General features: G+C 45.7%; 2 protein-coding genes across 3 annotated transcripts in view; one reads left to right on the top strand and one right to left on the bottom strand.

Moving 5' to 3' along the window:
• plekhh3 (pleckstrin homology, MyTH4 and FERM domain containing H3) overlaps positions 1-1,978 on the top strand; it is a 37,523-nt gene extending 35,545 nt beyond the window's left edge. The window contains exons 12-13 of one of the 2 annotated variants that reach the window (XM_080009337.1): positions 24-215; positions 1,098-1,978. In XM_080009337.1, coding sequence (XP_079865463.1) covers positions 24-215; positions 1,098-1,250 — 345 coding nt within the window. In that variant the 3' untranslated portion in view covers positions 1,251-1,978. Of the gene's footprint in view, positions 1-23; positions 566-1,097 lie in introns of both variants that reach the window. The other variant, XM_080009336.1, reaches the window with a different exon arrangement.
• Positions 1,979-3,302: 1,324 nt separating this feature from the next.
• Positions 3,303-13,367, bottom strand: tubg1 (tubulin, gamma 1). The gene is made up of 11 exons (XM_080009342.1): positions 13,215-13,367; positions 12,221-12,333; positions 11,488-11,655; positions 11,305-11,373; positions 6,923-7,002; positions 6,435-6,561; positions 6,077-6,163; positions 5,214-5,363; positions 4,766-4,918; positions 4,488-4,649; positions 3,303-3,756 (listed from the first exon to the last, which is right to left on the bottom strand). Exons 1-11 carry the CDS (start codon positions 13,261-13,263, stop codon positions 3,559-3,561), a joined length of 1,356 nt encoding a protein of 451 aa, XP_079865468.1. The 5' UTR covers positions 13,264-13,367; the 3' UTR covers positions 3,303-3,558.
• Positions 13,368-16,111: the final 2,744 nt, after the last annotated feature.

Consider the following 16,111-nt stretch of genomic DNA (forward strand, 5'->3'; position numbering starts at 1 on the left):
CACCCGTCTCGCCCTCCTCCCAGAGCTCCATGGGGGGCTTCTCCCAGAAGCTGTGGCTGGGCGTGGCCGCGTCCTGCGTGTCGCTGTACCGCCAGGGGGAGCAGGAGGCGCTGGAGAGCTTCCCCTACGGACAGATCTGCTCCTACGGCGTCGCCGACGGCAACACCTTCCGCATCACGGCGGGGGATCGCGATCTGCTGTTCGAGACCGCCAAGGTTCCAGCGCCGCCACCTTTTCCAGAATTCCTTTTGGAACATGTGGCTCGTTCCAGAGGTTCCGCCAAACAAAAACAACTGTATATGACTTTGTTATTGTTATTCTCCTCCGTCACTTTTCGGGCTGAAAGTGTCTGGAACAGAACAACCGCTGTAGCTACGGTTGAGGTGTCGTTAGAACCGGGACGTCTCAGACACCTCGCGATTCAACTTTCATCCAAATTGATCCACATTCAGAGCAGGAATCAGGGAAAAACCCGCGGAAGTAGCCAACGTCCTGTCGGGTGGAGCAGCGCGGGAGAGGGTGGAGGAAGACGCTTTGTGACATCATCATCCACTTCATTATAAATGTGCGGGTTGGGGCAGAGTTTCCGTGAGAACACATGACTTCAGTACATTAAAATACTTTTTACTTTTTCTAAATATAAAGTCGTAGTGTTGATGGAACCGTGTTGTTACTTTGCAGCGTTGGATCCATATTTATATTTATTAATAATATTTAATAACGGTGTCACCAGGACGCACGTGTCATCACATCAGCTGATGCTGCCTTCAAGGGAAACTCAGAAAACGTAACTAGTTTTAGAGGTAATGCTGATGTAAAGAGGAGCGACAGCACCAACTGATGCTGCGTTTCATGGGAACTCGAAAAATTGTAATTGGTATCGATAATGGACCCCTTGTATTGAATACATTGAAAGGCTGTTTGTTATTATGTACCAGGTAAATAGAATATCAAATATTGGATTTTTAAACAAGGTAATCTGAGGGATTACCACTTTAACTCCACAATCTATATGATACCATGACTGGGTGGAGGCTGGGGGTGGAGACACAGATATTTGAAATGTAGTGTGTGACTGTATGATATCCCCCCCACAGCTCAGTGACATCATGCAGCAGATGAACGCCTACTTCAGCGCCATCCGTCGCCAGCGGGGGAAGGGTGGAGGTGACGGAGGCACCGAGCTTAGCCTGCACCGCCTGCACCGCCCCCTGCAGGCCCTGCTGGAGCTGCCCTCGCACCCCGTCTGAGAGCGCGCTACGCCCAACCTGCGCTGCACTCCAGTCTCCACCTGCCCTCTCCCGGTCCCTGGAACAGCCCTCCACCCGAACCCCCTTTCTGCTCACTTCAAACACCGGCCCCGACCTGCCCTCCACCCAAACCCCCGATTCAGAGACCTACTGAACACTGTGATGAGGTGTCACGCCCCCTCTGGTACTGTGGCAACACCAGCCCCACCCCTCCTGAAACCACACCTTACCTCCGCCCACCCTCTACAATGTGAGCCGCTACCATGGATCTCCCAACGGGTGGAGCTCGATGGAGAAACTCACAGTTCAGTTACGGGACACAATGGGAGGAGGAGGTGGAGCAGGAGGAGGACAGGACGCTTCTCTCTCTGCACCATCTTAATCAAACTGTTGAAGCCGTTCCTGCTTTTTTCTACCATTTTCATGTGGATCTGGACGGACCCCACCCTGCCCCACCCTGCCACACCCTGCCCCGCCCTGCCCCACCTCAGTCTGGAGTTTGACCACGGACCAAAGAAGGCAGGAGTGAAACCTTGTGTTTGTAGTTTTTTATCAGAATCCCGTTTCCTCGGACTCAGATTTGTGCTGGTTTCCTCCTCGGCCGCTGCAGGCAGCGCTCGCTCTGTTCGCTGCACGGAATCTTTTTATCTCAACAGTCGTTTCAACTAACTTGAAAGTGCAATAAAAAGTATAAATACTGTTTGTAATTAATAATAAAAAGCACCGTTGTACCAGATATTTGCTCTTGTTGTTGGATGCTTGAAGACGCTTCGTGGCCTCGCGCTCAACTCGTCCACCGGGCGGCGTCACCTTCCTCTCCGCTGACTTGAACCACTTGGCCTGGTGAGGGTGTCTAGATTTCACCTCCCAAAGTGTCAGAAAAAATGGGAGAAATCGAGGGTTGAACCGAAAATTGATGAAAGGGTTTGAGTCGTTGGAAATCCTTACGCCACAACAAAGATTTTAGAAAATGCAGTAAAAATAATTCTACAATGCTGTTTAAAATTCTAATATTGTCTGAAAATATTGATTCAAGGCCACCTTGTTGTTTTTGCTGTTTTCAGAACCCGACTTCCTGCCGCTTCGATGCACGACTCTGAAAGATCCCATCGTAGCAAACAAATGTTTAAAACGATTCAAGGGTCTGGAGTTGTCCCAGACCCAAAATCTAGTTTGTATAAAAGAACCGACGACGAAAGAACCTTCAAATGCAGCCGAGGGACTCGGTGAAAAGGGCGAAAGCTTCAATAGTGTGATGTAGCACAGGACGCAAAACATTTGACCCAAAATATCTCGACAGAAAACATCCGTGATGCAAAGTATGTTTGTGGTGCATGACGTGCAGGCGGCGCTGACTGAGCAGGATGAACTGAACTCGTCGCACTGCGGCCGTTTGCGCCGTCAAAAGGTTCAAATCCTAAGTTTTATGTTACGATGAATCCGGTTCCGTCCGGCGCCGCGGGGAACAGGGCGGCGCCCGGGGTCAGGTCCACGATCCTCACATCGGCCGTTCGGACGCCGCTCGCTCGGTGCTGCCGCCTGTGGCCGAGTCGCGTATTTCAACCAAAGGAAGGAACCGGGATCGGCGTCGTTTCACGTGTTGACGCCGAACGAGTTGAACAGACGTTCAAATAAAACTGCAACAAATGTTTACGTGTGTTTTGGAACAATGCCAGAACCGGAAAACCAGTTTACTGTCGCCCGGCCACCGACTGCTGCTTGGTTTGACGGTGCTATGGAGGCCACCTCAGTGTATTAGAGAAGCCCCATGAAGGCCTGAGGGCCAAGATCCGTCATTTCGATTAAACATCGACGTTTGGAAACAAAACTGTAAATAATGAGGCGGAGTCGTCGCGTCGGCCGCAGACAGGAAGTGACGGAACGGAGCCAGTCGAGCGGCCGCTCAGGTTCTACGACACAACAAAAAGCTTTTCATAGAAAAACATCTTTATTTGTCACTTCAAACGGGTTCAACCGGAAAGACGTGAAGAGCTTCTGCTTCCTGCGGTTCGATTCCCAACGCAACCAGAAGAAGCAGCGATGACGAGGAAGGAAAAGAAAAAACACAAAACTTTTATTTTCAATCCAACTTGACTTTTTACTTCCTGGTCGACCTCAACACGTCCTTTGAAGCAGGGTTTCCAAACTGGGGTCCGCTGCCCCAAGGGGTGCGTGGAGGGACGGCAGGGGGTCCCAAACACGACCAGGTCGGGTTTCAAGTTGAAGTCGAAGGATTTTAAAAAGTCGTCGTCGTCGTTTCCTTTCTTTTGTCCTTTTTTTCCACCGCACTGAAGCGGCGCCGGCCGCCTCACTGCTCGTGCGCGCCCCAGGAGATGTAGTCGGCTCGGGTGGCGGCGCTGTACTCGTCGATCAGCTGCTGCACCACCTCCCTGGAGTTGTCCAGCTCGTCAAAGTTGTCCTTGAAGATGTCCTCCTTCCTGAACTGCTCCAGGAAAGCCTCCCGCTTCCGCAGCTTGTCGTACTGACGACACGTACGCTCGAAGAGCTGCACCGCAGACGGGCAGGGGAGGGAGAGACAGACGGGCAGGGGAGGGAGAGACAGACGGGCAGGGGAGGGAGAGACAGACGGGCAGGGGAGGGAGAGACAGACGGGCAGGGGAGGGAGAGACAGACGGGCAGGGGAGGGAGAGACAGACGGGCAGGGGAGGGAGAGACAGACGGGCAGGGGAGGGAGAGACAGACGGGCAGGGGAGGGAGAGACAGACGGGCAGGGGAGGGAGAGACAGACGGGCAGGGGAGGGAGAGACAGACGGGCAGGGGAGGGAGAGACAGACGGGCAGGGGAGGGAGAGACAGACGGGCAGGGGAGGGAGAGACAGACGGGCAGGGGGAGTGAACTTGAATCGATCAAATGAAAACATAAAATGATTCAGTTTTTTCAGATGAAAAGAAAAAAAAACTCAAAGAATAAAACTTGAAAACTGCAGCGTCAGCACCTGGCATTTAAAAAGACAGACAGACAGACAGACAGGCAGGCAGGCAGGCAGGCAGGCAGGCAGGCAGGCAGGCAGGCAGGCAGGCAGGCAGGCAGACAGGCAGGCAGGCAGGCAGGCAGGCAGGCAGACAGACAGACAGACAGACAGACAGACAGACAGACAGACAGACAGACAGACAGACAGACATAAAACTCTTATTTGGTCTCTATTCTTCCTCCAGAAAGCTGTCTGTCTGTCTGTCAATAAAGGTGGAGGAGGTGGAGGTGGCCCCGCCCACTCACGGAGGAGATGCTGGTGTGGTTGGCCATCATCAGGCCGCTGACCCTGTGGGCGGAGGGCAGGTACGGGGACTTCCTGGACAGCGCCACCTGGATGGAGGCCGGACCCCAGGGGATGAAGTTGGCCAGCTTCCTCTCCCGGATCCTCTGGAGGCTTTTATGGACCTGAGGGTGGAGAACTACAACAGTTACCACCCCGCCTAGCCTGGAGGGCCTGGAGGGCCTGGGGGGCCTGGAGGGCCTGGAGGGCCTGGAGGGCCTGGAGGGCCTGGGCGTGGTACCTGCGTGGGGTCCACTTCGCCCTGGATGATGTTGAGGATGGCGATGTAGCAGTGGGTGGTCTGCCGGTCGCGCCCCGTCGACACCATCACGTTCTTGGGCTGAAGGAGGCGCCGCATCACGTCCAGCACCGTCGTCTTCCTCACGCTGGCGACCTGCGGGGGGGCCGGGAACCACAGGTTGGCTCGTCATCACAACCCGAAAATATTACTTTTTTTTTTAATATTAATATTTACTTTGTTTTAAAATATCAATGTATTGATAAACAATCCTGATCAATACCCACAAGGCATCACTTGATTTGACTTGACAGCAACTGTTGCCTTGGCGACCCGGTTGCCGCGGTAAACCTCAGCGCTGGTTAAAAAAGCGATGGATGGAGGGAGGGAGGAGGGATGGAGGGAGGGGTGGTGGAGGAGGGAGGGAGGGCGTTATCGTGGGCTCGCTCACCGATTGGTCGGTGGTGAGGGGGGTGTAGCCCGTCATGAGGAAGTGGAGGCGGGGCGTGGGGATGAGCGAGGCGATCAGACCAATCAGGTCGTTGTTCATGTAGCCGGGGTAGCGCAGCGTGGTGGTGCTGGCCGACATGATGGTGGAGACCTGGCGCGGGGAAAAATGGAGTTAAACCAGAGAACTCCTCCACCAGGGGCGGAGCACAACTCCTCCACCATGGGCGGAGCACAACTCCTCCACCATGGGCGGAGCACAACTCCTCCACCAGGGGGCGGAGCACAACTCCTCCACCAGGGGGCGGAGCAGCGACCGTATCTCTGTGGTGCCTCCTTCCTCAACAACAACTGAAATAACTGACAAATCATATCACACATATACAGCAAGAGATGGATGAAAATGGTGGATTCCCTCAGAGTAGAAGTGGAGTAGAGTAGAGGTGGAGTAGAGCAGAGGTGTAGTAGAGCAGAGGTGGAGTACAGTATCAGAATCAGAATCAGAAATACTTTAATAATCCCAGGGGGAAATTAGTTTTGTTACAGCTCCAAATCTACATACGACATATTTACATACAACATATAATAATTACTAAGAAACATATTTATATATAAATATATATATGAACATATCTATATGTTATAAACATATAGATATAGAGTGTAAAATGTACAGTTAAAAATGTGCAAAAAAAAGAAGGTGCAGAAGTGGAAGTCCGTGTTTTGAGGTCAGATTACAGAGAGGGGGTGTCTGACTCTTTGAGGGAGGCGTTAGAGATAGAGATAAGTAGAGTACAGGTGGAGTGGAGTAGAGGTGGAGCAGATTAGAGGTGGAGTAGAGTAGAGGTGAGGTGGAGTAACTCTCACCAGTTGGTTGATTTGGGAGAATGAGGGATTCTGGATGTGCAGTCGGTCGGTGGCGATGCGATTCAGAGCTGTGTTGTCCAGCACCACCTGACGCGCGCGCGCACACACACACACACACACACACACACACACACACACACACACACACACACACACACACACACACATACACACACACACACACACACACACACACACACACACACACACACACACACACATACACACACACACACACACATACACACATACACACACACACTACAAGTTCTCAGGCTGATTGAATCAACATGGCACTGGAAGAGGAGGACGTAGATAAGAAAAAGGAGGTGGAGGTGGTGGAGTAGAGCTTCCTCACCACACAGTCAGCGTTCTGCGTCAGCCTCTTGAGCGTCAGCAGTGAGTTGTACGGCTGCACCACCACGTCGCTCATCTCATCCTGGTTTGGAAACACAGAGTAGGTCTGCACCAGCTTCTTGGGGTACCTGGGGTCAGGGGTCAAACTGGGAATTTAGTCACAACCACTAGTGATGGTACTTGCTGTGGCGGACCCGGCCACCAACAGTGGAAGCAGCATCAACAACACAGAGCGCACGCAGAACAGCAACGCAGCCGACAGAGGACTGATCAAATAGCAGATCAATACCTGATCAATCTGATCATCTAATGGATTCATAATAATACAAATGTATAAATATAAACAAAACCACTTCAGAAGCTTCTCAGGTTGAAGAGCCGAGGACAGTTGTACAGTCAGTTGTGAGTCAAACGGAGCCTGTTTTACTTAAAAATACCACAATGATACTTGATTTAAAACACATATTTAATGTGCGCGCGTGTGGGGACCTGTCGTTGAGCTTCTCCAGCAGATAGGATCCCAGCCCGGACCCCGTCCCACCAGCGATGGAGTGACACAACACGAAGCCCTGAAGGAGAAAACCAAGAAGAAAGAAAGAGTTATTCTACCGCTCCATTCTGATGGGGGAGGTGGAGGTGGAGGAGGTAAAGGGGGAGGAGGTGGTGGTGGAGGAGGTGTGCAGCTCAGGCTCCGTTTGAGAACCAAACACAGGTTTCCTCCCAAAACACCATTGTGTAATAACACACACACACACACACACACACACACACACACACACACACACACACACACACACACACACACACACACACACACACACACACACACACACACACACACACACACACACACACACACACACACACAGGGTGTTGTTTTTATGCAGCTGAAGGAGCTTTAAACAGTTTGGTAATAATAACACTGTGGCTGCAGGGGGGAGGCGGCATGCGTGGGTTTGCAGACTGCATCCGGGATGGCACACCGGCATACTATGTAGTATACACCGGCATACTATGTAGTATACACCGGCATACTATGTAGTATACACCGGCATACTATGTAGTATACACCGGCATACTATGTAGTATACACCGGCATACTATGTAGTATACACCGGCATACTATGTAGTATACACCGGCATCCTATGTAGTATACACCGGCATACTATGTAGTATACACCGGCATCCTATGTAGTATACACCGGCATACTATGTAGTATACACCGGCATACTATGTAGTATACACCGGCATCCTATGTAGTATACACCGGCATACTATGTAGTATACACCGGCATACTATGTAGTATACACCGGCATACTATGTAGTATACACCGGCATACTATGTAGTATACACCGGCATACTATGTAGTATACACCGGCATACTATGTAGTATACACCGGCATACTATGTAGTCAACCGGCATCCTATGTAGTATACACCGGCATCCTATGTAGTATACACCGGCATACTATGTAGTATACACCGGCATCCTATGTAGTATACACCGGCATACTATGTAGTATACACCGGCATACTATGTAGTATACACCGGCATACTATGTAGTATACACCGGCATACTATGTAGTATACACCGGCATCCTATGTAGTCAACCGGCATCCTATGTAGTATACACCGGCATCCTATGTAGTATACACCGGCATACTATGTAGTATACACCGGCATACTATGTAGTATACACCGGCATACTATGTAGTATACACCGGCATACTATGTAGTATACACCGGCATACTATGTAGTATACACCGGCATACTATGTAGTGTACACCGGCATACTATGTAGTATACACCGGCATACTATGTAGTATACACCGGCATACTATGTAGTATACACCGGCATACTATGTAGTATACACTGGCATCCTATGTAGTATGCACTGGCATCCTATGTAGTATACACTGGCATACTATGTAGTACGCACTGGCATACTATGTAGTACGCACTGGCATACTATGTAGTACGCACTGGCATACTATGTAGTACGCGCTGTTATACTATGTAGTACACGCTGGTATACTATGCAGTACACGCTGGCATACTATGTAGTAGACACTGGCATACTATGAAGTACAGACAGGCATACTATGTAGTATACACCGGCATACTATGTAGTATACACCGGCATCCTATGTAGTATACACCGGCATACTATGTAGTATACACTGGCATACTATGTAGTATACACTGGCATCCTATGTAGTATACACCGGCATACTATGTAGTATACACTGGCATACTATGTAGTATACACTGGCATCCTATGTAGTATACACTGGCATCCTATGTAGTATACACTGGCATCCTATGTAGTATACACCGGCATCCTATGTAGTATACACTGGCATCCTATGTAGTATGCACTGGCATCCTATGTAGTATACACTGGCATCCTATGTAGTATGCACTGGCATACTATGTAGTATACACTGGCATACTATGTAGTACGCACTGGCATACTATGTAGTACGCACTGTTATACTATGTAGTACACGCTGGTATACTATGCAGTACACGCTGGCATACTATGTAGTAGACACTGGCATACTATGAAGTACAGACAGGCATACTATGTAGTACATACTGGTACAGTATTTAGCACACATTGGCATACTATGTAGTACCTACTGGCACAGTATTTAGTACACATCAGCATACTATGTAGTACATACTGGCACAGTATTTAGCACACATTGGCATACTATTTTGAACCTACTGGCACAGTATTTAGTACACATCAGCATACTATGTAGTACATACTGGCATACACTTTAGAGCAGGGGGGGCCAGATTTGTTGAGGTGAAGATGTACGGGGGCCGAGCATCCAGCCTGACATCTTTGAACCATTACCATTGTAAACGAACATGTAAATATGTAACTATATCACTTTGTACAGTTTGTTGTATACGTGTTTATTTGTATTTGCTGTTTTACTCTGCTGTCTGCAGCTAGGTTGACATTGCAAATGAGAATCTGCTGTCAGTTGCCTTATCAGGATGAAGGTTAAAATAATAATAAATTAAATGCAAATGAAGTATTTTATGAAATCTGACTCCGATTTTTTTTTTAGAAACATGTATTTATTGATTTTGTTTGTTTTAAATCACATCAAAGTGCATTTTGACAAAGGATAGTATAGTCAAATTAAATGACTGAAATTTGACAAAACTGTGGTTTTGATCATCACAAAAAATTAATTGACGGAGACTTTAGTATTTATTCTCCTCAGAAGAATAAAAATAATAATTGACCTCCATTAATGTGAAGGGTGATACTGAGACCTGGGCTGCAGGAAACAGGGCAGGTCTGGTTCAAAGACAGTGGTTTTGATGCACAAGATGTCGCGCAGGTGAGGGTAACTCAGTCTTGTCCTCACGCGGTTCTTGTTCAAAACCGAGAACGTCTTCTCACAAGTATGTCGAGCCAAACGAGCTCAGCATTTTCTGAGCAAACGTTCAGACTCTTGGAAGCTGTCTTTGTGCAGCCGGCGGTAGAAGTTTACAAGAGGGAGTTTCTGGTGCTGACCGTGACACTCCGCGTCACACTGCAGCTCAATGAGCTCAAGCTGCAGGGGGGAAAAGTGGGATCTCCTTTTCAACAGCTGTAAAACCCCTGAAACGCTGTTGAAACTCCTCAGCCAGAGAGGAGATGTTTGCCGTTAGCTTATCCTCGTTAGCATGTTTGGTCTGATAGTGTGTCTTAATATTGAATTCCTTGAAAACAGCCACAGTCTCTTGACAAACTAAGCACATGCAGTTGTTTTGCACGTCAGTGATAAAACTCGTCCTGGAAACGGCGGCCCTCGTGGTCAACTTTCCTTTTTGTAGTTCCAGTTGCCATTTTAGAAATGGGCTAAAAATAAACCACAGTGGTAAAAGTTCACACAGGGGTCACGCGGCGAGAGTGCGGCCACAAGTCTACTGCCATCCTCTGGTCAAATATAAAACTGCTTTTTCTGGACGTGCTGGCGAGCCACATATTGATCTTATGACAGACGCTTCGGGCCGGTGGAAATTTAGACACAGGCCGGATTTGGCCCAGGGGCCGGAGTTTGGGCATGCCTGCTTTAGAGAATACTGATATTGTACTTTCGAGTACACACTAGGACAGTATTTTGTATTTATTAGCCAAATTAGTGTTTGGTGTCTCCGAACCCATAGTATGGCAAGTGAGTCCATTAAAAAGTACCAGGATGAATACTATACTCGTAGTATGCAAACACTGCCCACAGAATATGACATAATGCTTTGCGATATGTCACAGGAGGAATATGTATTTACATCCGTGTTTATCCCTGAGTGGCTGGAATATCCCCCGCTGTCGTTTAACATGTCTTTTATTTTCCTTTAAATCCACACTATCTCACTGTTTTACCTCCAGATAAACAGATTCTGAATATGCGAGGTGAAGAATATGTCAAAGAATATGTCATATGTAGAATATGTCATATGCAGAATATGTCAAATGCAGAATATGTCATATGTAGAATATGTCATATGTAGAATATGTCATATTAGTATACCAAGTAATTTCCCCCTGGGATTATTAAAGTATTTCTGATTCTGATTCTGATATGCCGAATATGTCAAAGAATATGTCATATGCAGAATATGTCAAATGCAGAATATGTCAAATGCAGAATATGTCATATGCAGAATATGTCATATGCAGAATATGTCATGTGAAGAATATGTCATATGCAGAATATGTCATATGCAGAATATGTCAAATGCAGAATATGTCATGTGAAGAATATGTCCTATGCAGAATGGCACCTCTTCATTCACAGTATTTTCAGGTTTTTTCTCATAACCAAAGACCTGAGCAGCTGTTTGAGAGCGTCTCACCTCCAGGCTGTCGCTGCCGTCCGCCTCTCGATCGATGATGTCAAAGATGTCTTCGTGGATCTTCTCACCCTGAAGGATAATAATAACAATAAAAGCGTGGAATCCAAAGCCCGTCCTGAGCATCCTGCCTCTTCTCTCTGAGTTTCCAGGATACGAGTGCTTGAGACCTTGAGACGCCCTGACCTGCGAGAAGCCGCTGGCCCAGTTGTTCCCCGCCCCGCCGCCGTGCTCTGACAGGTAGATGTTCTCGGGGTTGTACAGGTTGGCGTAGGGCGAGTTCAGAATGGAGTGGATCACCCGCGGCTCCAGGTCCAGCAGCACGGCCCGCGGGATGTAGTGCTCGTCATCGGCCTGCAGGGGTGGGAATAACGTCAGATCCGCAATGCAAGTATTCTTATAATGTCCTTAAAACACCTCCTTTCCACCACAGTCCTCGGGGAATCACTTGTCTTGAGGGTCGTTAGGAGCGGCTGCCCTCACCCATATTTTGATTTCAAATGCTCACTAACTCTTGTGAGAATATCAGGTTGGTTTGATATCGTCTTTAAATGAGTGACGCTGGGATCTCTCCCTGCTTCTAGAGCTACAACTGCTCTACCTGGTGGCTCAACGTGGCACTGCACCGCAGGAAGCGGTAAGTTCATCTTCACAACCTGAATTTCATCTTGTCTGATGAAAACAAGATAGTAAACAGCACCGCACAACAGATCAGACCGAAGCGTCTGTAAGTGTGTGTTAGTTGAAGCAGCGGTCGAGGTACCTGCAGTTATAACCTTGGCCTCACCTTGTTTAGAAAACATCTCTACATCTACTGGTGCTGGAGAAGGTTCAGCCGTGACTGATGTGCAGCGGTTCCATTCTATACAAATTGTTCTTGATGAAATGCGAGTTCAGACCTGACGACAGTGGATCCTACCTGGTAGAAGAACACGTCCTTGCGGTCGGTGCCTTCGGTGGCAAACTCCTCCACGATGCCCTCGGGACTGATGCCGTGCTCCGCACAGAGCTGCTTCCAAAACTCAAACCCAACTGCAGGGAGTGGAAAACACAGCATTGAACATGATCTGAATAAACCACGCCATCACATCTGGATAAACCACGCCATCACATCTGGATAAACCACGCCATCACATCTGGATAAACCACGCCATCACATCTGGATAAACCACGCCATCACATCTGGATAAACCACGCCATCACATCTGGATAAGCCACGACATCACATCTGGATAAACCACGCTCTGGAAACAGACAGAACGGCCTCTCCTTCCTGCGAGGGGGACCAAGCGTCACCCGGCGTCGGATTTAAGTGCTACTACATCAAATTGTTTTGTTGAAAAACATCCCATATTTGATGTTTTATTTAGTTGGCGCTATTTAAGAAACAGACGTTGAGTGTATTTGCGTTCTGCATGTGCCGTTCCCAACGTTGGGCGGCAGGGTCCGCCTTCCAGAATCCCACGAGAGACAGCAGCATTGCTTTTATCAACATCCGGGTTCCCCCTCGTCTTCGCTCTGACGTCACTTCCTTTCCTCCAAAGTTCTCCTTCTTCTCATCCAGGGATTTGTTTTTTGGTTGTTTCTCACTCGAGGTGGTGGAAACACTGTTTTCAGTGAATGTTCATCCATATCGACAGTTTACTGAACACAAACGGCATTCGAGACAGGAAAGGCGGACCCCGCCACCAACATGTCAAAAAGATATAGAGGAGCACATGCATCCCGCAAATGCATTAAGGGCTGTTTATTATCAGCGCCCAGCTTAGTGAATATGGGACAAACATCCAATATGGGACTTGTTGTTGTTGTTGTTGTTGATAGAATCGCCTCACGGATTACCACTTTAACCGCTGGTTCCAGTTGAACAACACCGCGCGGGGCCGGGACTGTGAAACGTCCACCAAACCTACTCTGATTCCCGCATTGTCCCAGCTGCAGCGTGATGATTTCTCTCGGCATCTTTCCTCGTTTCTGCCGCTCCGTCCGCAGACTCCCAGCGAGCTAAGAAGCAGCAGAAGCAGCGGAGCTTCACGGCCCGTGTCGCCCGGCAGCAGCAGCTTCTTCCCGCTTGGAAACGCCGCTGCGTAGCGCGACGAGGGGGCGTTCCCGGACGTGCCGCGTCACGTCCCAGAACCAGGGACTGACCAATCATATTAGCCCGAGAGGTCACAAGACCCGCCCACGTCTGAAATCAACCAATGGCTAAGCAAGATGTGACTGACTGTGGGAGATTCGGGCGCCGATGCGGCGTTCAAGTCGTGTGGGAGATAAGGGAATTACGGTTCAATTCCGTTTCCAGGTCCTAAACACAACTGTTGAGGGTTTCGGCAAACATGGTGTCAACCAAATAAAGGAACTTTAAGTAACCGACAAATATAACCCATAAGCTGTTTATAAATAACGATAAAATCATGGATAAACTGAGTTATCCCGAAAATAAAGTAGTGTCTGTTGACAGGTGTGTCGTCCATCTGATAGGGAGAAGCTGGAGATGCTGCTGGAGGTTCTGCTCCGTGGAGCTGGATTCACCTTTATTCATCATCTATCATTTATTTATCATACTTTATTTATCATACACTATTTATCATACACTATTTATCATACTTTATCTATCAAACTTTATTTATCATACTTTATTTATCATACTTTATTTATCATACTTTATTTATCATACTTTATTTATCATACTTTATTTATTATACTTTATCTATCATACTTTATTTATCATACTTTATCTATCAAACTTTATTTATCATACTTTATCTATCATACTTTATTTATCATACTTTATTTCTCATACTTTATTTATCATACTTTATTTATTATACTTTATTTATCATACTTTATTTATCATACTTTATTTATTATACTTTATCTATCATACTTTATTTATCATACTTTATCTATCATACTTTATTTATCATACTTTATCTATCATACTTTATTTATCATACTTTATCTATCATACTTTATCTATCATACTTTATTTATCATACTTTATCTATCATACTTTATTTATCATACTTTATCGATCATACTTTATTTATCATACTTTATCTATCATACTTTAGCTATCATACTTTATCTATCATACTTTATTTATCATACTTTATTTATCATACACTATTTATCATACTTTATTTATCATACTTTATCTATCAAACTTTATTTATCATACTTTATTTATCATACACTATTTATCATACACTATTTATCATACTTTATTTATCATACTTTATTTATTATACTTTATCTATCATACTTTATTTATCATACTTTATTTATCATACTTTATCTATCATACTTTATTTATCATACTTTATCGATCATACTTTATCTATCATACTTTATTTATCATACTTTATCTATCATACTTTATTTATCATACTTTATTTATCATACTTTATTTACAATACTTTATTTATCATACTTTATTTACGATACTTTATTTATTATACTTTATTCATCCACAGAGACAAATGGTGATGTTACAGCAGCACATACCAAAGCAAATAAGCAACAAGAATAAAGTAATAAAATATAGAATGAATTGGAAATATACAACAAACAAACAATAATCATTTCAATAGAATGTAAACTTTGATAGTTTGTTTTAATAATAATAACATCAACAAGTTTCCATCAGATTCATCCCTTTGACTTGATCTGAAGTTATTTAACAGCTTTACTGGAAACTGTCTGTTAAACAACATTTATATTTGTTAATTCAATGCTTAAGACTTACTCGCTTAATATTGAAGGATAATACGAAGTATATTATTTTTTATATTAATTTACAGTACTAGCAAACAAGACAATTCAAAATGATTTACATATGGCATGAAACACACTGAATAAACGCAAAGAAGAATAAAAATGATATTAATAAAAAAGCTTAAATCTGATAAATGTATTGAAGTGCATTGTAAACCTGACACTATAAGGAATATGTTACAAATAAAACCAAACTTGGCTTTAAACACAATTATATACATCAGTGGCCCCTTATTTACATTACAGTACCTTTGTATTAAATCCATAGTAAAACGGATTAGATTTATTTTATGGTATATTACCTTTTCTTTTTGGAACTAATGGATTCCATTTTTTGTGTTTGTGATGTCACAAGTGAGACTTGCGTTGTATTTGTGATGTTGGTGAATGTTGAAGCAGAACAGACAGAACAGACAGAACAGAACAGACAGAACAGAACAGACAGAACGGAACAAACAGAACAGAACAAACAGACAGAACAGACAGAACAGAACAGACAGAACAGAACAAACAGAACAGAACAAACAGAACAGAACAGACAGAACAGAACAGACAGAACAGAACAGACAGAACAGAACAAACAGAACAGAACAAACAGACAGAACAGACAGAACAGAACAGACAGAACGGAACAAACAGAACAGAACAGACAGAACAGAACAGACAGAACAGAACAGACAGAACAGAACAGACAGAACAGAACAAACAGAACAGAACAAACAGACAGAACAGACAGAACAGAACAGACAGAACAGAACAAACAGAACAGAACAAACAGAACAGAACAGAACAGACAGAACAGAACAGACAGAACAGAACAGACAGAACAGAACAAACAGAACAGAACAAACAGACAGAACAGACAGAACAGAACAGACAGAACAGAACGAACAGACAGAACAGAACAGACAGAACAGAACAAACAGAACAGAACAAACAGAACAGAACAGACAGAACAGAACAGACAGAACAGAACAGACAGAACAGAACAAACAGAACAGAACAAACAGACAGAACAGACAGAACAGAACAG

The sequence above is a fragment of the Zeus faber genome (assembly GCF_960531495.2).
Source record: "Zeus faber genome assembly, chromosome: 11".
Classification (NCBI taxonomy): domain Eukaryota; kingdom Metazoa; phylum Chordata; class Actinopteri; order Zeiformes; family Zeidae; genus Zeus; species Zeus faber.